Consider the following 24926-nt stretch of genomic DNA (forward strand, 5'->3'; position numbering starts at 1 on the left):
ACAAGGACGATATATCGGGATGAGGCATGATTCCTCAAGCAGATGCAAAGGTACCGCTACTCTACTTATAGATTAGATAACTTATTTTAGAATCAATCATTTACCGCTTAATTTCCTGCCAACAAAATAACCACTGGCAAAATTAAATTGCATTTATCACTGACAAAGTTCATTTCTACCATCTGTTCTTGATCCTAAGTCAACTACAAATAACTGAAACATTTGGCATATTATTAGTAATCCTTGGTCTCTCTTGATATAGCTAACACTTATGATAAACTTTCTATATAAAGGAAATTAAGTAATTAACCAAAATCTACTAAATACCAACCTATTTTGCACATGTGATCAGTATACAAAGGATCGCAGCAGTATTCACATTATAAAGCCCATTCTAACTACCAGAAAAACTGACGCTATTTCATAGATTGAATACATACTTGTGCAGGCATCTACAATAACAGTATTTCTCTGTTTTATAGTCCATAATGAGTTGAGATCGTTTCTACATGACTAAGTCATGAGTGTCTTGCTATCATTAATATTATCGTATCATAACAAATTTAGGTCTTGGTGGCCTTGATATGTTGACCGTGTCTGTTTTGATCTCCTTATCAGCCACAGCCACAACCACAACCACAACCTCAACCTCAACCACAACCACATGCACAACCACCGCCACATCCACAACCTCCACATCCACCACACCCACCGCAACCTCCACATCCACCACACCCACCGCAGGCACCTCCTCCAGTTGTATACTTGATGTAAGAGTTGGTCGGTACACTGTTAGCATAGTACCCTGCTGCCACTACCAGCAGGAGGTCCTGGTTGCGGATGATGCGTGGTTTCACGATTTCACATGACGCAGTTTCTGATGGTCTCATGTAGCTGGCCTTATCTGTCGGGGAATATGGCTGGCACAAAAGATGAAGAATGGCTATGGAGAATCCAAGTGCAATTGCCTCCGGTACACCGTGTACCTCTGGTGGAAAAGAAATCATGCCAGTTCGCAGGTCAACGACGACTGTCGTCTTCTTGCCAAGGCCTATCGAGAACTTGTCTCCTCGTTTCTCTACGGGTTTCCACTCGCGCGTTCCAAAAAGAGAAAAGAACTTTATGGACAGACGTCCAGGTTGGCCCTTTATGCCAGGAGTTCCCCTGACAATCGGGTTACCTGGCGTTCCTTCCACCCCAGGCACACCAGGAACACCCTTAACAAACTTCTTCCATTTGCCAACGCAGATACCCCAGTCTTGGCTCCCTCTTATAAGGATTGCTCTTTCTCCCGCCATCTCATCCATGGTGCAACATTTCTCTGGATTGTTCACTTGCTCTCTCATCGGAAGTATGTCACCCCGGATGAGATGCACCGTACTCACAACGCGACCGGCATGGTTGATGACTTCCACGGAAGAGAACAGCAGCTGAGCGGAGTGCATAACTCGGTAGGTAAACACTTCTCGTTGGCCATGGTCAAATAGCCGATTCATTGACAATGCGCAGGACGTTGAAGAAGACTGAGCTAAAGACAACGGAGAGAGGATTAGCGTTGGCGAGCTCAAGATCTGGGCTGGATGCTGCACTGTGCTGAAATCAGTCTTCTTTGGTTTCACCATGAAGATGTACTTCTCAAGTCTAGGTGGATTGGCCACGGTAGTAAACCGAACGATGACATTTTCAGCAATCGCTAACTCGTGGGTTACTGGTTTAAGCTCCACGGCGCTGTTGTAGGGGTCTCGGCCAACAAGACAGCTCAGAAACAGGTATTGGGCAGATTCATCGAATGACGGCGTAACGCAGGAACAACGTCCTTGTTGGCAAATACGAATCTGATAAAAAAAAAGAGTAAAATGAATTAAAATAGGCCTGTTCTGTAAGTTGCTTGAGTGAATGAATCTCTGAAGGTCATTACAAGTATTACTGATGATGGTGATTAATTTTCGTTCCCAAGTGACCGGGTTTGAGCCCTGGCCAGAGACATTGTGTTGTGTTCTTGGCCAAGACACTTTACTCTCACAGTGCCTCTCTCCACCCAGGTCTATAAATGGGTACCGGCGAAGTTAATGCTGGGAGTAACCATGCGATGGACTAGCATCCCATCCATGGGGGAGTAGAAACACTCCTAGTCGCTTCATGCTACAGAAACCGGGATAAGCGCCGGCATGATGGGCCACTTGACTCGTATGCAGACTTAGCCTTTAACCCGGGGAGCGAATGAGATGAACTGGCGGTCTCGAAAAAGACTTAAGGGCTAAACCAGCTCCTCTCCCCTCCCAAAAACATATTAATACAATTTAATTTGAATATTTTGCGTTCAAAGACATGGTAAAGGCATTTTGTCCTCAATTTCTACTTTCTGCATTGTCTGAGATTAATTGCTGTGCTTTCAGCCAATCAGTTTGCTGAATTTTTACATGATAATTATTAGGCATAACTTAGGTACGGGTAAACATTTCAAAGGGAAACAAAACTTTTAGTCTTTGAAAGTGCTTATTTATTCCAAATTGTACCAAGATAATCATGTGGTTACTTGTTAGTACATACACTTGAAAATACACTTTTTAAGGTGGCCCCATACGGTAATCATTTATCCAGTCGCGCACCCTAGTGTTATATTTTGAATACTGTTTTTGCATTCCCAGTCCTTTCAAACGTAATAAGTAATGATGTAATAGCGAAGCTTCGGCGGCCCGAAGGGCCACCAAGCGGAGCCCCGAACTCATAGAAACCCGTGAATCAATTTTTTTCGTTGTAAAAATGCCTTGCAGTATTGCTCTTGGGCGCGTACACACGACGACGACGAGCATGTCGCACAACATTGTGGCCGTTAACTCCAGCTAATAGAACATGCGGCCTTAGTTAACAGCGTGCAGTATCCATGTTATGGTCAATTGACAGCTGTCAAAGGAACTTAAATCAGTTTTTATCCTGACAAAGTCTGATTTATCTTAGAAGCTTGACTTAAATAATAGTACAGTTATATGTACATCCAGACAACCTGGATGGTCCTTTGCTTGGGACTGTGCATTGTTGTAGTGCAATGTTCCAGTTTCTTGTTTAAAGCAACTTACATTTAAATTGCTCAAGCAAATTGCCAAGTTCATAACAGTTAGTTTGCATCCCTGGGCAGAACCTACCACTGTGACAGTTTGGTAAGTACCTCCCCCCCTAGCACTGGATTCACAACCAACATTCAGTAAGCAACTAACAATGAAGTACACTGTATATCAATGGAAGGAACGTCATCTGTTGATGTGCAAAGATTATGATAAATTATAATTGATGTCTTTGTATGAATAACAGTGATGATCAAGTAGCAGCTACAGTACGATTACACCCTTGTCCCTGTCAGTAAATATATTAACAGTGTACACTTGGACAGCCTGGATTAAAAAATTAAACATTTTCAAAGTAACCATGGCCAGGTATGTTATTTCTGAAGGAATATAATTTTAGATCCTTGATTTCTTGAAGGCATTGATTTTTGTTGTAAATAATATCTCATAGAGTGTATGTTCCAGCTGTAGGCATTGTTACGTTGCAGAACACAGAGACCATTGTTATATGACAGAGATATTAATGTGTGAAAAGTTCTATAAACAATTGCATGGGAACAAATTGATTCATCATAGATGCTGCTTCTGAGTGTTCCCCAATGTTAATGGAAACATACCCTGTACATTTAAGAGTGCCTGCCTGTAAAAATCAGACAAATTCTTAATTTCGCGGCAAGGGTCGAAAATTCGATTTCGCTCATATTCTTGTGGTAGATAGGCTAGGGCATGACAAAAACTACTGCATAGTTTTTTTGGCAAAATATCCTTTTATTTCAAAGAAATATGCAAATTACCAACTTCCGTTAAAATCGTCATTTGACGCACCATTTTATTAAGCAAGTTTGAGAGCCTCGCATGCAAAACCACATTATTCTTCCGTCTTTAAAACACTCAAATATTTTTGTCCAATGTTTAAATGTGTACTGGGTTGGTTTTAGGGAATGTTGAGTTGTCTTTTTGGGTGCAAAATAATTAAATTTCGAAGACAGGTATTTCATTCACTTGAAAGTACTTCGTGAATATAATTGATTTTCACCATGTGCGAAACCTTCAAATGGATTGAGCTTCTGGTGGTTGAATCGCAGAAGGATGATCTACAGATTCCTGTAAAAATTTCTTTGGGCAAATGATTGTGAGCGACGCGAGAGCTTTTCAAAGTACGTCAAAAATGCAAATATTTGACCATCCGTCGTCAAATTTCAATTTACGGGTTAGACGTATATTTTAGCAAGCGCCACATGACTTGACCTATAATAAGTTGAAATAGACACAGAGCTGGTAATTTCGAAATGTTCTAACCTTATTTGTTGCAAAAGGCAGGTCCAAAGCCGATTTGACGTGTTTCTAGTCGATCTCTCGCCATTCGTCGTACATAAAGCAGAGGTTTGCTTTTGTTTACACAAGGTTAACGTCCGATGTACATCGCCAACTGTCAACCTATTATTCGTCGAATACCATGGATCTGTGACCATCTTTCTGCGCATATGAATATCACTGCATCTAAAATGGCTGAGTCATTTGTAAGTAGTTGCTTGCTTTGCACTGCGCCAAAATAATGCGTTTGATCGATTGCTGACCATTGCTGATAAGCGTGTCGACGCAGCACAATCTTACAGCCGTTATTTGTTCGTCACGCAATGCTGTCACGACATATGCTGCATATTTTGATCCATTTTGTATAGAGCACTCTCAGGATAAATGAAACAATTTAATCATTGTTCATCTGTTTGTTCATATTTATATAATCGTATTCTATAGTGTACGTGGCCTCGGTCCAAATCACGTTTGTTGTACGTTTTGATGTTTCAGACAACAGCTGATAAAGCTAGTGCCAGTACTCACTAGAATTTTAAAAAAAATCGCCATGAAACAAATTATAGATCAATGAAGTAAGAACTAGCTGAAATGAAAATAGGAAATCACAACGTGTCTAATTCATGAGAAAAACAGACTAAATTTAATTAGTAATTACGCGAGTAAATAGCCCTGGCCATGCCATTTTATTTGGCGTATTTTGTTTGCCTAGTGGCGAGGCATCGGTATGTTTGTAACAGAAAATAGAGGACTGTTGTCAATACAGTCCAAAATTATTGTCAGTAAAATATTGTAAATAAAACACCTATTGACCGGTTACCTCCGCGGCCACCATTTGGTCGTTCCGATAAGGGTTTCACTATTGTCTTTACCCCTATCTAGGGGTAAAGACAATTCAGCGGCCACCCAAAATTTAAACACTTTGTTTTGGAAAGGGCGATGGTAGATAAGGGTCCGAAATTGAAGGTGCATGACGAGTGATAATTCAAATACACGTCTATCATGATTGTCTTGAATTGACTCCACGTTCACCAAGAAATTTATAACCCGATAGTGAAAAATTAAATATTCAGGGTACACCTCTATTTAAGCGGCTAGCCCCATAGTAAGCGGTCACCACCCATTTCCCCGGGGGTAGCTCACTGTATTACATGTAAATCAAAAATAATTGCACAGCCAGCGCGAAAAGAACTAGGTATGAGTTAAGCGTTACAGTATTACGCAGGCCATGTAGGTAGCGGTGGTCGAGTAAAAGATATCAACAGGGGCAATGGTAAACTATTCATTCTTCTCTTTTCTTAATTTAATCTCTTCCTACTCAACACCATTGTGTGCTCCCAGCGGTACCCAGCTTTACGGAGCCTTATGTATTAGGATAGAAATTGTCCTACCCCTACCCCCTAAAATGGGATGACAGTATTGCGTGACGAAAAAGGAACCGCTACAAGCAAGGATTCAAGCCATCAAACCATGATGATCAAACGTAATATTTTGGTGTAGTGCAAAGCAAGCAACTATCTACAAATGACTTACCCGTTTTTGACTTAGATGCAGTGGTAATCATATGTGTCGAAAGAGGGTCACAGATTCATGGTATTCGACCATTAAATAAGTTGACAGTTGGCGATGTACATCGGACGTTATGTAAACAAAAGCAAACTTCTGCTTTAGGTGCGACGAATGGTGAGAGAAACACGTCAAATCGACTTTGGACCTGCCTTTACAGCAAATGAGGTTAGAACATCTCGAAATTATCAGCTCTGTGTCTATTTCAACTTAACGTTGGTCAAGTCATGTGACGCTTGCTAAAATATACGTCTAACCCGTAAATTGAAATTTGACGACGGATGGTCAAATATTTGCATTTTTGACGTACTTTGAAAAGCTCTCGCGTCGCTCACAATCATTCGCCCAAAGAAATTTTTACAGGAATCTGTAGATCATCCTTCTGCGATTCAACCACCAGAAGCTTAATCCATTTAAAGGTTTCGCACATGGTGAAAATCAATTACATTCACGAGGTACTTTTAAGTGAATGAAATACCTGTCTTCGAAATTTAATTATTTTGCACCCAAAAAGACAACGCAACATTCCCTAAAACCAACCCAGTACACATTTAAACATTGGACAAAAATATTTGAGTGTTTTAAAGACGGAAGAATAATGTGGTTTTGCATGCGAGGCTCTCAAACTTGCTTAATAAAATGGTGCGTCAAATGACGATTTTAACGGAAGTTGGTAATTTGCATATTTCTTTGAAGTAAAAGGATATTTTGCCAAAAAAACTATGCAGTAGTTTTTGTCATGCCCTAGCCTATCTACCATGAAAATATGAGCGAAATCGAATTTTCGACCCTTGCCGAGTTATTTTCCATTTTTATGGACAGGGACTCTTAAGTGTTCAATTTAGTGAGAGTGGATGTTGCACTTCAATAATCTATTAAGGTTGTTCAGTAATGCGTTGTTTGATTTCTCTGTGTTTACAGACAACTTCATGCGATTATAATTGCTGCACTAATTTCATTGAACACACTGACTTAGAAGTCCAGTTCTACAGCTATCCTGTGTGTAGTTAATATCACAGCCGCAACATTGTCACAGCTACACTGTATTACATAATAAACATAAACATATTTTAATTGCCTGTCAAATTAAGCAGTTTTTCTTGGAGGGAATTTACTCATGGCTTATTTAAATTTTCTTTCTTTTTCTTTTTTGCTTTGGAGTGATATTGTGCTTGGTTTTCAGTGTTTTAAAATTTATTTTGTGATAATTGGCATAAATTAATATTTTGCCAACATAAAATGGAGAACTGGGTGCAGGCATACAGTCATGTAGTAAGCAAAGGTGCAAGATTAGTACGTTTGTAGGAAGAGAGGGTTGAGAAATTTGTAACATTATATGGACACTCGTTAGCCTTGCCACTCCTAACTTCCAATAAGGACAATATTGTGCCCTAGTGTTGTGTAAATTATTCATACAATGTAGTAGTATTTAATTTATATTTCAATCTGTTGCTTATATGATAGCCTTATAAACCTAAAGGAAGCACCACTGTATTTGGCCAGGGTTACGTACATGGTCCCTGTTTTTCCTAATGAGATGTTTTGTGAGTTTGGTGCATGTAGAATATTGATATATTGTTTATCCATTTTGCTGTAAGTTATTTTTAGTTATTAATGTGTCAGTTAGAACATATCTTGGGCCAGCAGCTAATGCATGTATGTCTCATAACCTTCGAGTCAATTTGGTTGTGTAGTGCCTGCAAAAGACGTACACATAATATTACCTACGTATAGCTTACTCATTAATATATGCAAAGAAGGCGAGATTAAAATAATAAGAAGAACAAAAGCAAAGTAAAAATGTGTAAATTAGGTGACTATTGTTTAAAAAGAATACTATACTGGTTTGGAATCGGCTTAGAATTATTGTCAGCATGCTTGGTAGCAGAGGTGTGCCAAGCCTCCAAAGTTTTTCTAATGCGAAAAGAGCTTTTGTCGATGACGCTATGCGATAGTCGAATGACCACACATGTTTCGCAATGTTTGATCCATTAGCACAGTTTTTGACATTCCTAGCCAGACATTTTTAGCCAGCGAACATTTTTATTGTAATTTTTAATTATGTCTCATTCTGGCTGCGCTTCAATCTTTAAGAATTTTATAATTTAGTTTCAATTTGTTGTTTTTCTCCACTGAGATGGTGGACTACAGGAACTGTTGCTGGGTGTCATTGATTATTAATTTTGCTATTATTAAATTGTGCCAAAAATTTTATCCTTTTGCATTCCATTTTTATCCGTCGAAGGCTGTAGATCGACAGCCGAAAGCTCATGTTCTTTTTGAACCTTTTTAGCCAGCGAACGTTTTTATTGTAATTTTTAATTAAAAAATTATTACTGGAAGCGTACGCAAGTATTTATATTCAGCAGCACAATATTATCATTACCGTTTATGCCTGTTGATTTTGCTCATACATGTACTTTTAGAGATGGTGCAAACCCTTTCAGCAGGGGGAGACTATATAAAAGGGAAGATTGCCAACTGTATCTTTCGGGATCAAGCTGGAAAACAAAACTTTACAACTTATCACTCGTGTATACTATTTTAATTTGGTATTTTTGCGAGATTTCATTTGGTAGAGATTTAGGAACTGAGTATATAGCAGCCAGTGTATTTCAATCATACCACACGAGTCCTCATGTTAATTAAGAAGGATTTAATGAATAATAAAAATGTCTTGTCTTTCTGAATAAGGGAGGGGGAAAAACAAGAAGCTACAAAATCGTCTGAAATTTGCCTTACATGCAAGTTGGATTATTTTAATTCATACGAACATCCCAAAAAAATAACTGAGTATCTCCGCTTTTAGGCTTGGCTAAATCTATATATTACTGTGTTCCAATCATCTCTATTAAAACCATGGCTTTTAGTCTCGAATTAAAAATGCCCAAACAAGTGCGTGTTTTACCCTTTACATCGCCTTATTTTGGATTTTCTTCAATTTCCTTCTATAAAATCGTCCAACATGTCCACAGTACATCGAATCCAGCATGATGCGAATTTTAAACACGTACAGGTGGTTTTTTCGATTTTTGCCAACTTTGTCTTTTTTCCTCTGCAAAAGAAGTGGTTAAATAGATTTCCATGAAAACGAGCTCCAACTAAAGTGAAATATGTATTACCAGTCTGCCAAAGTTTACTGAATTTCACCACGGGAAACACGAGAAAATTCCCTGACGTTTTCCTTTGATCGCGTGCTGATAACTGAAGATTTGGTCCTTAGCTCGCGTGCGATCGTAAAACTATAGGCAGTCACTTAAGGGTTCCGGTAAGTGCCAGAGGTGCTCGAAAATGTTCGGGTGATATTCATAACCCTTCGAAAGGGTCAAGATTATCTTCAGAAATCTTCGGAAAAACGTCTAGTTATCTCCGGAAGGCTTTGGGTGAACTTAGACCACCTTTGGGAAAATTCCGGTGACCGTCGATAGGCTTAATCTGTAATTTTCACCGCTGCTGGTAATTTTTGCACCGCTGCTACACTTTTAGCACTTGTGTTAGCCTTCTACTGCACTGCTCTCAGCCTATCAGAATCGAGGGTATATTAAACAAAAATGCAGAACCCGGCCAGGGTTTCTCATTAACCCCCAAAAGGAGTCCTCAACTATATATCTCACCTGTAAAAGTAATCAGAAAATTTTTAACCTCCGAAAAGCTCCCAGCATCGCAAATTAAAACCTAAAAACCGTTTAGTCCTACTCTTCACGTTTATACCTGGGTTACTCATCAACGTTCATGTTTCCTTGATAGCATGGGCAAAAACATCTCCTGGTTGCCGAAAAAAAAAGCATTAAGTGTGAACATTGAAACATTTTACTCATGTTTATTCTCATGACTATCCATAATTCTTTAGTCCTATTTAGACCTGGACTGTGGACAATGCTTATGCTCACGTTGACTGTTTTTTCCAATTTATCCACGGTTATATCGGGTGAACGATTTGGTATGTCGTGTCATTGTACAGGAAACTTAGCGTTTCCATGGTAAACGTATTTTGAAAGCCATATTGTTCAAATGTAGGGTTTTGTTATGTTTATTAACTTACTAGGGACCTTAAGATCGACGTTTTTTTTTCGTTTCCCGCAAACCTCAAAAAGTCACGTGACTCTGACCTTGACCTCACGTTTGACCTTTGAGGTTCAGGTTTGAACGTCAAGGTCACTGTCTAGAGGTAAGTGAATTACGTCAGAGGTTTACACTAGTTTTAAAACCAAAAAGTCACGTTTAAACGTCAGATTTGCTTTCCTTAATCTCGATGAAGTAGAAGTTTGTTTGATTCATTAGCACGATCAATTACAACTCGGAGAATTAACAACTACATTACTGCATGTATCGATGTAAACAAAACTGGCGTCGCCTGTGATTCACATGTTTCGTTGTCAAACTACAGCATTCCTCACTTTTTACGAAGAAAATATACCATCTCATTTACTGCTCAGTTCCTAGATGGCACCCTTTCGATGGCCAACCGTGAAACACGACGGATTTTTGCCTCAGGGGTGCATCAAGAAATCCATAAACTCCTTAAGACTGGGAGGAAATTGCCTCGATTCTCACTAGACAATTCAGTACCACTGAGCATAATGTTACACTGAAAGGACGGGGAAGTCGAGAAACGATAAAAGAACTATTAGAAAAATACAACCGAGATGACGAAAGAACCCTAAAAAACCGTGCTTTGTTACCCTGCATCTTGACGTAAAAATCATCTAGGCAAAACTCCCAGTGACGTATTGGTATCTTAAATTATTTTATAAGCTGACCATTTACACCAACTTATTTAGTTCGCTTACCCGAAGGCTGTTGCTATCCTTTGTTTTAAACTTGAACGTTGATAGCACATTGGTAGAATTGGACAAACTGACAGCTGGTCCACGGACACGGGTCTCAAGAACTTTTACACCATTTACGACATCAATTTTGATCGTGTACGATTTAGATTCTGTGAGGCCTTCAACTTCTAGCCGAGTCAGCTTCACGGTGTACTCAGATGCTCTCAGTCCAGTGTAATCCACCAGCTCAGCTTGGACACTAGTCGAGAGCGGAGGCTCCCCACGGAACATGCAGCCCTTCAATGGAAGTTCCTGAGTAGCTTCTTTCCATTTCTGTCGCGTTGTTACATAAGACGTTGATAGCTTTGAGCCAGGCCGGCGGTCGTTCACAGAATCATTGTGGTCGTACACCTTTCCTATGACTTCAGTGGTGTCCTTTTGGTATATCAGCGGATGTACCTGATGTGCATGCCAAATGAGGTCAAAGTCGTAGCATGGTACAAAGAACAGATCTGGGTTTTGTTGTTTGAGCACAAGGTGCTGTTTATATCTCTCCAATGCTCTAGTCAAGAACTTCTTATCTTCATAATGAGGTAAAGAGACCTGATAGTAAAATACCCTCTGCCGATCGCAGGCCGCTGTGATGTCATACTCAATTCGCGACTCAAAATCAGGCACATGACCAACATAAGTCGTCAGGTCAACTTCAAAAGGCTCACTAGGGTACAACTTCTTCCATAAGATCCTGGCTCTTTCGAGTCCTCTTGTACGTTTCTTTCCGACTAGGACCTTGTGATCCACCAGAGTTGAGACAACTTCCTTGCAGTCCTTTTCGTAGCTGATGGGCGACAACATGTGTACATGCCACACCCAGGCAATGTCGAGAGGTGCTGCGATGTCCTCAGTGACGGACGACTGAGCAGCCAGTGGCAACCAGAACAGTTCATATCTGTAGGTGTTAAAAACATGGCAAGTCACAGCTTTAGAGAGTCAACTGCATGCGTCTATAAAGGTACGATTTAGGCGATCAATTGTAAAGCTTCATAATTTGTAAAACAAACGGAAAGATAAAAGCTTTGTAAGGTACATGAAACTCTCGGATAGCCAAGTTATTTACAAATTTACAAAAATTAGGTTGATCACAAGTCATACCGTGCGAACGGCAGACAACAAGCTCAGAAATGGTCCTGGGATCGCAAGCATGTCTTTTCTGGCCACTCCGTTTGAAATGGCCTTATGATCGCAGCAAAACGTACTTGCGTTGGCGGACATTAAACATGTGCAGTCATTGATTTTTTTTTTTTTTTTTTTTTTTTTTACATCATTTGCAAAGCCAGTGTAAATACCTCCTTATTGCATTCTGAACGTGCGGTCCAGCATACAGGCTTGGATGGTCATCAACGAGCTGTAAGAACTGTCTGTGTTTAAGGGCAGCGTCCACCAGATCGATGCTAAGATGTACCCCTCTCCAGGCCATGATTCAAATTACTAAATAACGAAATAACAAAGACACATGACTTTGGTTTACACAGCTAACGGTTGGTAAAGGTTCTTCAGGTGGACTGGAGAGACGTAAGATGTCTTTCGAAACTTTTTGCAAGGTACTACCCTGCGAGACCGAGCAGAAAGAAAAGGAAATTTCTGTCTCGCAGGGTATCATGGTACCGATATGTACTTTACATTTTTATTGCGTCCGTAAATTTTCAAGCAAAAGTCAACACAGCGTTTATTAGAGTCCTCATCTACCGGTGACGTGCATGCTGTGTCGTTGTATGTAATACTCGTGTGCAAGTGGTCAGCGCGTCGGACTCGCAATCCAGCGGTGCGGGGTTTGAGTCCCACTCTGACCACTATTTTGATTTGTAGTTCCGAGTTCAAATCATCTTCCACACTTGTGAGTAGCCAACTGGTTTGCCTCCGGCAGGTTAGGATTCTTAACCTTCGGTTGTTTGCTCGGCCTCGCTAGCCCTTGTGCTATAAACAATGCCGAGGATAAATAAAGGTTATTCATATATTTTATCTCTATAACACTTAATTATTCGTCATTTTCTGCGGCCAAACACCTGGTTTCTAACTTGCGAAGCTATTAAACATCAGAGCAGTTCAACTGTTCAGTACCCTGAAACCCAGCTCTATAAGCGCTTGCTTGAGACATCAAGGACATCAAGGATGTTGTTACTACCATATGTAAATTTAGTTACCGAATCACTAATCACTATTCATTCCCTTGCACCCCATTGCGTCCGATCCCAAATGTTTCCAAGATTTTCAAAGTATACATGCAGACAAACACGACTGAAAAAGCAATTCAGTTTTCGATGCGCAGTGTAGTCGATAAAGAGCTGTAGTTTTGTTTGGAAAATTATTCTGACCGCCGACGGAATGAATGCATTCGAGCAGAATTGATAGAAATTCAAATCTTGACAACATGTCTCGTTTCTTCTTCATACGATCTTTTTTAGGAAATATAACCGAATTTTGACCTCATTAACAGGATTTACCGAAAGAAAAACTCTTCAAGTAACTAAGCTTCACAATTTTAACACATAACATAAAGAAAAACTCGAGATATCACCGTAAAACTGAGCATTTTTGCTGCCTGCTCAATTTGTTAGGTCATGTGATCGCACAGACGTCGTGCTTCGCTGGTATTTAGATTGCGATCGAGAACAGTCCGAATGGTATGTTACAGCTAATTATTTGTTTATTCCTCCTAGAATTCATTGAGGCATCACCTCTTTAGGTTCTTCAAGATTTATGTACAAAGCTGATAAACACTGCTCTTTATTAAGTTGCGACGCGACTAGTGTAGATATATATTCAGCAAGGTACAATTACTCCGTATGGTAATATCTCACAGACTTAATGCACCTTCTGTCTTTGATTTTCACCAGAGAGACATTGGAAAATTTCTGCGAAGAATCACGCAAATCACAGTTACGTAGTAAGTATCATAAATAATGTGGTCTTACCCGTAGATTTAAGTCCTTCCTTGAGATACTGTTTCCACGCTCTCTTCAAGTCCAAACAGCTCCCCTACTTGATGTCTGTCACGCGGTTGCCATCTCAAGCGTGAAAAAGTGGTATGATGCTAGCCAGGCGTAGCAAGCGTAAAACGGGGGAGGGGGAGGGGGAGGGGAGCTGGGAAAGCGAGATCGGTGATAAAAGGAGCGGGGAGTGTCTGCAATAAGAACCCCCTTTTGTTCTTTTCTGCGTTCGCTGCCGAACGCAAAATTGCCATTGGCTAATACTCACTTAGCAACTTATTGATTAGTATAGTTGCACAATCTCATCAAAAACAACCGACATTCGTCGCGGATAGTCTGCTGGCAGCCGGTTTTCTCTCTAAGGGTCACTTAGACGAGTGTTTAGTCACCGCCAACGCAAAAGGGCGGTATGGCGCTGGCTGAGTAGGGAAGAAGGTAAGGGCCTTGCAATGTCTCGTCCCATTCCCCTTTGGGCTAAAGTGTCTCGCCTCATAACCCCTGCTGAATTTCGAGATAAAATAAAATAAATAAAAGTTCGAAAGACATTCTCCGCTTATGCACGAGACTCGATGCAACAAACCCTGCATATATTATCGCAACCGCATTCTTTCTTTTTACTCGCTATTTTCAAGCTCTTGGTGGGAGTACAGGACATTTCCGCGCTAAAATAACGTCATGATTGTTATGTTGTTTTGTTGAGATTTGCCCATTTTTGTCTCTTCTATAATCAAGCACTCCGGGAAATAATTTCAATTGACTAAATTCACGCAGGAACTCAGTTATGCCGACAAGCGCGCGCTAGTTTCTAATTGGTGGACCTGCTGACGGTAATTGACAGTTAATGAAATCGGATTACATAGAAACTGGTGGGCGTAATGCGAAGAACCCGGTTCTTATAGCAGGCGTCCCTTTCCCATTCTTCCTCGCGTGTTTTGCCTCCCTAACCCTTCCCTGTTTACGCCTGCAACGCAGGCTATATGATGCTGGCGCTTAAATCTGGTGTCTCATCGGGTTTGCGTAGCAAGAAGCCATACCACACTCTACACCCTCCCTTAGACCATTTATCAACCACGATGGCCTAGAGCCAATTGTTGCCCATAACTCAGGTTCAGTTATTGTATAGGATAACGCGAACTCGTTAGCAGGTATTTTTAATATGTTTATCAAGTTTTTTCTACTATGTTAAAATGTCTCATGGGCTTGTTTATTTATAAAATTCCATAACTGTCACTACTATTTAACTAACCCTCACTCAAAAGCATGATTTTCAAAACAGAATAATGCAGTGTACATCAATGTAAAACAGAAGGTAGTTTGCTTGATCATAGATATGTTATTCTATTAAGTTCAATTTAGGGACATCAGACTCGTTCTTCTCGCATTCATGTTTCACCGACTTGTACTTCCATGAAAGGTGTCAAATCTGCGACTTATTAGCCATTCCAAGCAACTTGCCAATGCAGATTTCCTAATAATGCGACGTTTGAGATCGGGTAATGCGTCAACCCTTAAATGACGTTTTTTTTGGAGAACATGCTAATGTCTGACCTATTTAACTGAGAAGCGAGGAGGTCCTCTGGCAGGCTAGATGGCAGGCTGTTCGAGCTATGCAAAATGTTCTGCTGAGGGGTAGTGGGGTGGGGTAATTGTGACTAAAAAAATCCGAAAAAAATCCTTTAGACCAAAACGAAAACACAAACCATCATAACAGGAAAAGAAGATCATTCTGGACTGAGAAAGATATATCTCGAGAGTTCTGGATCCAAAAATAAAGACAGCTCATGCTTAACTCGAAACACCCGCTCTTCCCCTATCAACCCCCGAAAGTTCAATGGTCGCCCCCTAAGAATATGGCGTAGCTGTTTACGAGCACGTTCTTTGCGCAGTGTTGCTTAGCTCTCTTATCTTCCAGCAAGTTCTTTGCCTGTGGCGTAGCTGTTCTCCTGAAATTTATCAAAAGGTAAGTATTTCTTCTTTGTTGTAATTTCATTACAACATAATATATAGATTTAACCAACCCTAAAAGCGGAGCTCCTGATTGCAATAATTAACCATAAAGGAAAAACAGGATTTGTTTCTCTTGGATGAGAAACTGAAAAAATTATCAATTGTGAGCATGTAATTGTTCAACCTGTGGCTTCGCTATTTTTTGCGATTAAATTTTAACAAACTACACCCAATAAGGGTAGCCAAGATTGTTGAAATTACGTACGCAATATATCAGGGACTTTCCAAGAGACGATTCTGCAAGGAATATGTCGGAGGAAAGGTCAACAACGCGCCAGGGGTTAATTTGCCCCGAAATTTTGCGTTTGCAAGCGCTCCCTCCTTTTCCCCCGAGAAATAGAGTCACTTGAGCCTGCGCTCAGGAGCAGGGGGTCACTAGCCGCTGACTTCGATCGCAGTGCTCTCCCGCTGGGGGACTCCAATACAAAAACTACAGATTACTCGTCGAACCTTTTAGGGGTTAAGGTGGCTCAAAACAGTTTCCAGCACTTAAATTTTGATGGGTCGTTATAACCACTCTTTATCAGTTGATGTTACAATCATGGTGTCAAAAAACTGCCCAATCATCGGTGAACACGTTGTTATCATTTTCATGGTGCAATAGGTTACCATAGCCACAGTATGACCTCCTAAAAGCACTCTTAATTACAGCTTTGGGGGCTTATAATTAAAAAATGGCACGTTGAATTTTTCCTATGTTATCAACTTTTGTTAAGCATGATAAGACGCAACTTTTGGCAAAGTTTAAAAAAAATTCTGAAGTTAGGGTTCAGAGCCACCTTAAATTTCCAAACATTTAAATTGGTTCTGAACTCTATGTACAGATTATTTTTAAACTTTGACAAAAGTTGCGTCTTATCATGCGTATCAAAAAATGATAATATAAAAAAGTTGTGAGAGTTTGTTTGGTTGTTTGCGGCTCGGCGCTGTAATGGCGCGTAATCTTGTGTAACAACGCACAATTTTAACTAAGAAAATGAGTCAATTGCAGTCGAGTTTGATTGTTACTGTATTAAAGAGAGTTTCCATGGAATACCCTTAATGTATTTCCTCGCTTCCAGCTATTTAATTTACTGTGCAAAAGCCTGATTTCAAGTGATTCGCAACGACTGACAGAAATTGTTTTGTTAGTACAACTTCAAACTCTGCAGAAAATTTCAACCGGAAAAATGATTTTGTAGAACTTAAGTGGTGAACTAACTGCACTAAACATTTGTGCCTAGAATCTAAGTTAGTCGTTGCGAAGATTTTTACGAATGCTATATGTAGACGGCACGTAAGCCGATTCGGATGTACACAGTTGCATAAACAAACCCACTTGTAAGCCAATTTACCACAGGAAAAAATAAGCATGTTATTTACCGACTTGGGGTCGGTACGTACAGTGAAGAATTGTGACCTCGGGCATTTTCAAGACGTCGGTCACAGGTTTTCACTATACGGACCTCCCAGCTGGCAAATATAATTTATGCGTTGTATATTTTTATACCCATTGTTCATGTCTCCAATAAAATGGAGAAGGGTAACTAAAAAACTCATCCTAAATAAGCTAATATGCAAGTATTGCATGTCCGACCATGTACGTACTGCGTACCTATTTTTAAGATTATCCAGAGCCCTACTAGTTTCTCAGGCCCCCTCCACATTACTTCTGAAAATGCATCAAATCGTTTTCCGTCAATTAAAAACATTACGCCCGAGAAATGTGAAAACGCAACAATCATCGGTCATTTTGGATTTTTATTTGAGGAAAACTAGGGCAAAGAAATCACATTATTATGTTAATGTCATCGTTTTCGAAAAGCCCCGTTTTCAAAGTGTGTCTTGTCTACACTGAGACTGGTACTATATTTTTTGCATTGCGCTATTAATACTAAAATTGTGTGGGCGTCTATAATAACAGAACTTTTCTATTTTATACTCTATAATGAGTTAAGATCGGTTGTACCTGACTTAGTCATGAAGGTCTTACTATCAGCCCTATTATGTAATGATATTAACTTAACGTCCTGCTGATTTTGATATTTTGACAGTGTCTGTTTCAATCTCCGCATCCCCCGCAACCACAACCGCCACATCCACCACAACTACCACATCCACCGCAACCACCGCAACCCCCACAACCCCCACATCCACCACAACCACCGCAGGCACCTCCCCCAGTTTCAAACTTGACGTAACAGTTGGTCGGTACATTGTTGGCATAGAACCCTGCTGCTACAACAAGCATGAGGTCCTGGCTGCGGATGCTGCGCTGTGCGCTGCCCTCGCCTGATCCAGCAAACCATGGTTTCATGTAGTTGGCCTTTACTGTCGTGGAATATGGCTGGCATAAAAGATGAAGAATAGCTATCGAAAATCCAAGTGCAATTGTTTTCGGTACGTCATGCGCCTCTGACTGACATAAAATCATGCCAGTTCGCAGGTCAACGTCGACGGTTATCTTCTCTCCCAGAAGGCCTATCGAGAACTTGTCTCCTCGTTTCTCTACGGGTTTCCACTCACGCGTTCCAAAAAGAGAGAAGAACTTTAGATGGGGATTGGGCCGAGCATGGGTAGAGTATAGACGTGTTTTTGCTAGCTCCGCTCAAAATTCGTATATGGAGGCCTCTACATGGCAGAAAAAGGAGAAAAGTTCAGACGAAAAACTCATGTAGAGAGAACTGGGCCAACTTGGAGAAGTGTATCCAACTCGTCGGAAGAAGAATCCCTTTCACCGTTGGAGAAGAAAGCCAAAGTCAAGTTGCACATGTCTGACACGGTGCAATCGAGCGAAGAAGACGAAACCGCCGCTGCCGTGGAGTTGGCTAATTCTGTAATGCCGAAGCTAGACCTTGTTCTGCAGAAGTTAGACAACATGGAAAAGAAATTGGACATCCTTGAGGGTTTTGTGAAAGTGGTCGATGGAAAGGTTAACAAGTTACAGGATAAAGCTGAGCAGTTTGAAAGCTTCAGCAGGGACGCCACAACAAAACTGAAGGTGTTAGATGAAGGAATGCCGTTCGCAAATACAGAGATAGAAAATTTAAAGAAGAAAGTAAAGCTTCTGGAACAAACTATCCAAGAAAATACAGTAAACACCGAAAACAAATTCAAGGGAAAGATCGAGGCCTTAAGAAACGAGAAGTTGTATATGGAGGTGTATCAAAGACGGGAAAACCTTCGCTTCTACGGCATTGCTGAATCTTTCCACCCCTCAGAAGAAAATGTCAAAGAGGTGTTAATTGGCTTTATACAGAAGGAACTTAACATCAGCGAGGCGGATTCTTTTGAGTATCAACGAGTGCACCGCATTGGCAAGCGCGACCCATCGCAAGAAAAACCAAGACCAATAATTGCACGTTTTTTGCGATACTCCGACAGAGAGCGAGTCATGTCAAGTGCAAGAAAGCTGAAAGGAACTGGTTTCGGAATATCGCCAGACCTTCCGAAAGAAATTGTGGACCGCAGAAAGGAATTAATGCCTAAGTTCAAAAAAGCAAAAGAAGACGGAAAATCGGCGTTCTTCAAAAGATCAGAGCCGGACAAACTTTTTATTGAGGGTATACGAATCTTCTAATTTCTTTGGAACATAAACTCTCTATCTAGGTATTCATAACATGTAAACCTCATTCACACTTGTTCTTAAAAATGGAGCTGCATGCGTGTCATCTAGTTAGCGCAATGCGTGCAAGACCTATTCCATTAGTAGCGCAATTAACAGCTTTTATCGCTGGCTACTGTTTTACATACATGTTCAATTGTAGTTGTAGGTGTTATAAATGTTTTTCTTTTGTTTCTTTTTCCTTTTCAATATTAATTAGTTTTACCTTTTTCTTGTTCAAGAGACATGCAAATTTTTTCATTAGCTCATCTACTAAAGATTACTATCTCATTCTCTGCAACTGCTCGCCTTTCCACTTAAATATGTCCTTAAAAAGTTACAAAACTTAATTTAAATTTTGGTATCCTATCCTTAAATGTTCGGGGGATAAGATCTTTTGATAAACGAAAAGCACTTTTTCATTGGTGTATGAAGGATAAAGCTGATATAATTTTTCTACAAGAGACCTACAGCACATCCGAGATGGAAAACACCTGGAAATCCCAGTGGAGAGGAGACTTGTTTTTTTGTCATGGTTCTGAACACAGCAGAGGTGTCTTAACACTAGTCAAAGAAGGGCTTGACTGTAAATTTGAGGTATGTAAACAAGATAATCTAGGTCGGTATATCATTCTAAAAGGTCTTGTTCAAGGTCAATCTTTTTTATTTTTGAATATCTATGCGCCAAATAAGACCAACGAACAATGCATCTTTTACGACGAAATACAGAACGAATTCGACAAATTGGAAATTGACACTGATTGCAAAATAATAATAGGTGGTGACTTTAATGTTATCCGCGACCCAGATTTGGATGGATCGGGAGGATCTCCAAAATTGAAAGAATCGTCCAAAAAGATAGAAAATCTATGTTTTTCTCTTGACCTAATAGACATCTGGAGAATCAGAAACCCAAAATTAAAACGTTTCTCCTGGAGACAGAAAACTCCAATGATTCAACGGCGGTTAGATTATTGGTTGATATCAAATAATATACAGGAAGAGGTTGATAAGGTCGATATTATCCCTGCTATTAGATCTGACCATTCCGCCATTACGTTGTACATTAATGGTATAGAGAACTCAACCTATGGACCGTCTTTTTGGAAATTCAATGCAAGTTTGTCAGAAGATAAAGAATATGTAGACCTAATTAGAAACAAAATCGGTGAATGGGTAGACGAAAGTAGAGAAATCGAAGACCCGCGGGTTACCTGGGATTATTTAAAATATAAAATACGCTATGAAACGATTGGTTATAGTAAGAAGAAAGCAAAAGAGAGAAGGTCAGAGCTGGTAAATTTGGAAATTAGACTAAAAGAGTGTCAGCGAAAATGTGACGAACACCCAAGTGCTGAAAATCTCTGCGATTTAGAAGTTCTCAAATCAGAATACGAACGCCATTATGATTATATAACACAAGGAGCAATCATAAGATCTCGGGTGAGTTGGTATGAAGAGGGCGAAAAGAATAGCAAATATTTTTTAAATTTAGAAAGTGCTAAAAAGAAAAAGACATGTATACGGAAATTATCCGTGGATAATGATTCATATATAACAGACCCAAAAGAAATAATGAAAGAGATTCATGATTTCTATGAAAAACTCTATGATAGAGACTCGTATAATTTAGGTGAGAATTCAATTGATCGTTTCCTTAATGAAGTGGATACTAAAAAATTGTCTGATGAAGAGAAAATGACTTTAGATAAACAACTTACTAGATCCGAACTGTACGAAGCATTGAAGACATTTCCGAAAAACAAAACACCTGGAAGTGACGGTTTAACTGTGGAATTTTACTTGGCGTTCTGGCACGTGGTTGCAAAGTATCTCGAAAAGTCTCTAAACTTCTCTCACCAACACGGTCAACTATCAACTTCGCAAAAGCAGGCAATGATTACCCTATTGGAGAAAAAAGATAAAGATAGACGATTTATAAAGAACTGGCGACCTATCTCACTGATCAACGTAGATGTTAAAATTGCATCCAAAGCGTTTGCTAGAAGGCTGGAGCCAATCCTGCCAGAACTTATTCACCATAATCAAAATGGTTTTATCAAAGGAAGGTCTACATTTGATGCAGTTAGAACAATCGATGATTTACTTGAATTGGCAAAACTCACAAATACAACAGGTATTCTAATGGCAATTGACTTTGAAAAGGCATTTGATTCTCTGGACCATACATATCTATTTAAAGTATTGGAAAAATTCAATTTTGGACCGTATTTTTTACAATGGGTAAAAACATTTTATACAAACATATCCAGCTGTATCTTAAATAACGGCTTTACTACAGATCTTTTCTGTATCCATCGTGGTGTACGACAAGGTGACCCTCTATCACCTTTATTATTCATCTTAGCTTTGGAAGTTCTCGCATGTCAAATCAGGCAGGATAAAACCATACAAGGAATAATGGTCAAAAACGTGGAGATCAAACTCACGCTTTTTGCAGATGACATGACTTGTTTTCTAAAAGACAAAAATGCATATTCGCGACTTTGTACAACTTTAAAGGTTTTTTCATTGCATTCTGGTCTCCGAATTAACGACGATAAAACAGAAGTTTTTGGTATCGGCCCACATAAACTAGTACAAAATGACTTTACTCACAAAGTGCGAAAATCAATCAAGATATTAGGTACCGTTTTTGACTATCACAAACCATCACGAGACAAAGCAAACTTCGACTCAATATTCAAATCTATTAAAAAAACGCTGAGTATGTGGAAGTGGAGGGGTCTTACCCTGATTGGTAAGATTCAAATAGTTAAGACCTTCATTATTCCAAATTTTTGAGTAAAGCGACTGCAATCTCAATATCAAACGATCTTGTCAAGGAGATAAACAGACTGATTTTCGGTTTCATTTGGAAAGGTAACGATAAAATTAAACGGACCGCGCTTATCAATGATATTGAAAATGGAGGACTAAAAATGCTTGATATTGAATCCATGATATCGGCTCAAAGAGTGATGATCTTAAAAAAGTATCTAGGAGAGAGCAACAGCACTTGGAAAACTATTTTAGATGATTTCTTTTTTGGAAATATAGGTGGAAAACTCATCCTGTTCTGTGATTTTGAAACTAGTAAACTACCGGTTCATCTTCCAATATTCTACAAAGAGTGTCTAGAGGCATTTCGTAATTTAAAGAAATCCAAGGTAGCCACCTATGAGGATGTTGTAGACCAAATTATTTGGAATAATAGGAATATTGTGATACACGGAAAATCTCTTTTTGAAAAACATTTGTTTACTAAAGGAATTGTTAAAATTGGTGACTTGTTATCCGATACGGGTAAATTTCTTGAAAGCCCTAAAGTGTTGGAAGCGAATCTATCTCCAATCCAGTACTTCAAATTAATAGGAATTGTAGATGCCATACCAAAAGAATGGAGATTAATTATCAAAGAATCACATATTCAACATCAGCAACTATATCCTCAACAGCATTTGGATACAGTGTATATTTATATCGACGAAACCAAATCGGATCTGTTAAAAGCCTCTTCAAAACTTTTGTATAAAGGATTTAAAACAAAGAAACAAACTCCTCCAACCGCCAAAAGGAAGTTGAAGGACAAATATCCAGAGGTTACAGAAGACTGGAAAAAAATTTATTCTTTACCATTCACTGTCACACTTGAAACAAAAATTAGAGAGTTCCAATATAAATTATTAAACGATATAATTTTCACAAATGAGAGGTTATTCCGTTTTAAAATGATTGAATCACCAATGTGCACATTTTGTTTGAAAGAGGTCGAGTCCCTCGAACATTTGCTCTTTTATTGTGATACAACAAAAGACTTCTGGCGGGCTTTTTCTTCTTGGCTTTCAAACCAGAATGTATCTTTGGACACTTTGACATTTGAAAATATATTGTTTGGAGTGTTCAACAACAACGAAGACTTTATTATCCTGAATCACTTGATACTGCTAGGAAAGTTTTTTATTTATAAATGTAAATTAAATAAAATTAAACCAACATTAACAATATTTTTAGCAAAGACAAAAACCGTTTATTACATTGAAAAAAAAATAGCTACCAAAAATAACCAACTTTATAAACATTACAAAAAGTGGGAAAAACTAATGCCATCTCTTAATAATAGTTGAGCTTAATTTGTAATTTCTCCTTCTTAGCATGTCACTAACTTACTTTCTTTTTTTTTTTTTTTTTTTTTTTTTTTTTTCTGTATTTGGGTAGCTGCACTATTGTAAACAACGCATTGTATATTCTTTAGGTATAATTAGGCTACGATTAGTAATTATAATTTGTTGTATGTAATCTATTGTAGTTATGACGTATTGTAAGTATTGTAACTAGTGTTATGTCTTGTGTTGTATTGTATGTATTATAACCCAAAATGTTGAAAAAAAAATAAAAATTACAAAAAAAAAAAAAAAATCCACCGCAACCACCGCAACCACCGCAGGCACCTCCCCCAGTTTCAAACTTGACGTAACAGTTGGTCGGTACATTGTTGGCATAGAACCCTGCTGCTACAACAAGCATGAGGTCCTGGCTGCGGATGCTGCGCTGTGCGCTGCCCTCGCCTGATCCAGCAAACCATGGTTTCATGTAGTTGGCCTTTACTGTCGTGGAATATGGCTGGCATAAAAGATGAAGAATAGCTATCGAAAATCCAAGTGCAATTGTTTTCGGTACGTCATGCGCCTCTGACTGACATAAAATCATGCCAGTTCGCAGGTCAACGTCGACGGTTATCTTCTCTCCCAGAAGGCCTATCGAGAACTTGTCTCCTCGTTTCTCTACGGGTTTCCACTCACGCGTTCCAAAAAGAGAGAAGAACTTTATGGACAGCTGTCCAGGTTGACTCTTTTTGCCGGGAGTTCCCTTGACACCCGGCTTATCGGGAGTTCCCTTTACCCCAGGCACACCAGGAACACCCTTAACAAACCCCACCCATTTGCCAACGCAGATACCCCAGTCTTGGCTCCCTCTTATAAAGATTGCTCTTTCTCCCGCCATCTCATCCATGGTGCAACATTTCTCTGGATTGTTTACTTGCTCTCTTGCTGGAAGAACGTCTCCCCGGATGAGATGAGCGGTGCTTACAACGCGCCCGGCATGGTCGATAACCTCCACAGAAGAGAACAGCAGCTGAGCGGAGTGCATAACTCGGCAGGTGAACGCTTCGTTTTTGCCATAGTCGAATAACCAATGCACAGACGATGCGCATGGTGCTGAAGATTGAGCTAGAGACAGCGGAGATAATATTAGCGTCGGCGAGCTCAAGATCTGGGCTGGATGCTGTACCGTGTTGAAATTCTTCTTTGGTTTCACCGTGAAGTGGTACTTATCAAGTCTAGGTGGATTGGCCACGGTAGTAAACCGAACGATGACATTTTCAGCAATCGCTAACTCGTGGGTTACAGGTTCAGGCTCCACGGCGCTGTTGTAGGGGTCTCGGCCAACAAGATAGTTTAGAAATAGGTATTCGGCAGATTCATCGAATGACGGCGTAACGCAGGAGCAACGTCCTTGTTGGAAAATACGAACCTGATCAAAAAAAAAATGAAAACAAGCCTGTTCTGTAAGTTGCTTGTGTGAATGTGAAAATGACAATGTGCGAATGCGAATGAGATGGACCCGAAAAAGTCCA

At 39.6% G+C, this 24926-nt stretch overlaps 3 protein-coding genes across 3 annotated transcripts in view; 1 reads left to right on the forward strand and 2 right to left on the reverse strand.

Moving 5' to 3' along the window:
- Positions 1 to 450: 450 nt before the first annotated feature.
- Positions 451 to 14743, reverse strand: LOC145478805 (uncharacterized). The gene is made up of 4 exons (XM_081456979.1): positions 13684 to 14743; positions 12058 to 12199; positions 10733 to 11660; positions 451 to 1835 (listed from the first exon to the last, which is right to left on the reverse strand). The coding sequence occupies exons 2-4, from the start codon at positions 12186 to 12188 to the stop codon at positions 651 to 653; spliced, it is 2244 nt and encodes a 747-aa protein (XP_081313105.1). The 5' UTR covers positions 12189 to 12199; positions 13684 to 14743; the 3' UTR covers positions 451 to 650.
- Positions 14744 to 17597: 2854 nt separating this feature from the next.
- Positions 17598 to 24926, reverse strand: part of LOC145478851 (uncharacterized) — a 13582-nt gene continuing 6253 nt past the window's right edge. The window contains exons 3-4 of the mRNA XM_081457035.1: positions 23731 to 24823; positions 17598 to 17859 (exon numbers count right to left, since the gene is read on the reverse strand). Of these exons, the coding sequence (XP_081313161.1) occupies positions 17747 to 17859; positions 23731 to 24823 (1206 nt within the window). The 3' untranslated portion in view covers positions 17598 to 17746. The remainder of the gene's footprint in view (positions 17860 to 23730; positions 24824 to 24926) is intronic.
- LOC145478833 (uncharacterized) lies at positions 18240 to 19593 on the forward strand. The gene has a single exon (XM_081457013.1). It carries the CDS (start codon positions 18320 to 18322, stop codon positions 19262 to 19264), a length of 945 nt encoding a protein of 314 aa, XP_081313139.1. The 5' UTR covers positions 18240 to 18319; the 3' UTR covers positions 19265 to 19593.

Source organism: Orbicella franksi, chromosome 2 (assembly GCF_964199315.1).
Source record: "Orbicella franksi chromosome 2, jaOrbFran1.1, whole genome shotgun sequence".
Taxonomy (NCBI): Eukaryota; Metazoa; Cnidaria; class Anthozoa; order Scleractinia; family Merulinidae; genus Orbicella; species Orbicella franksi.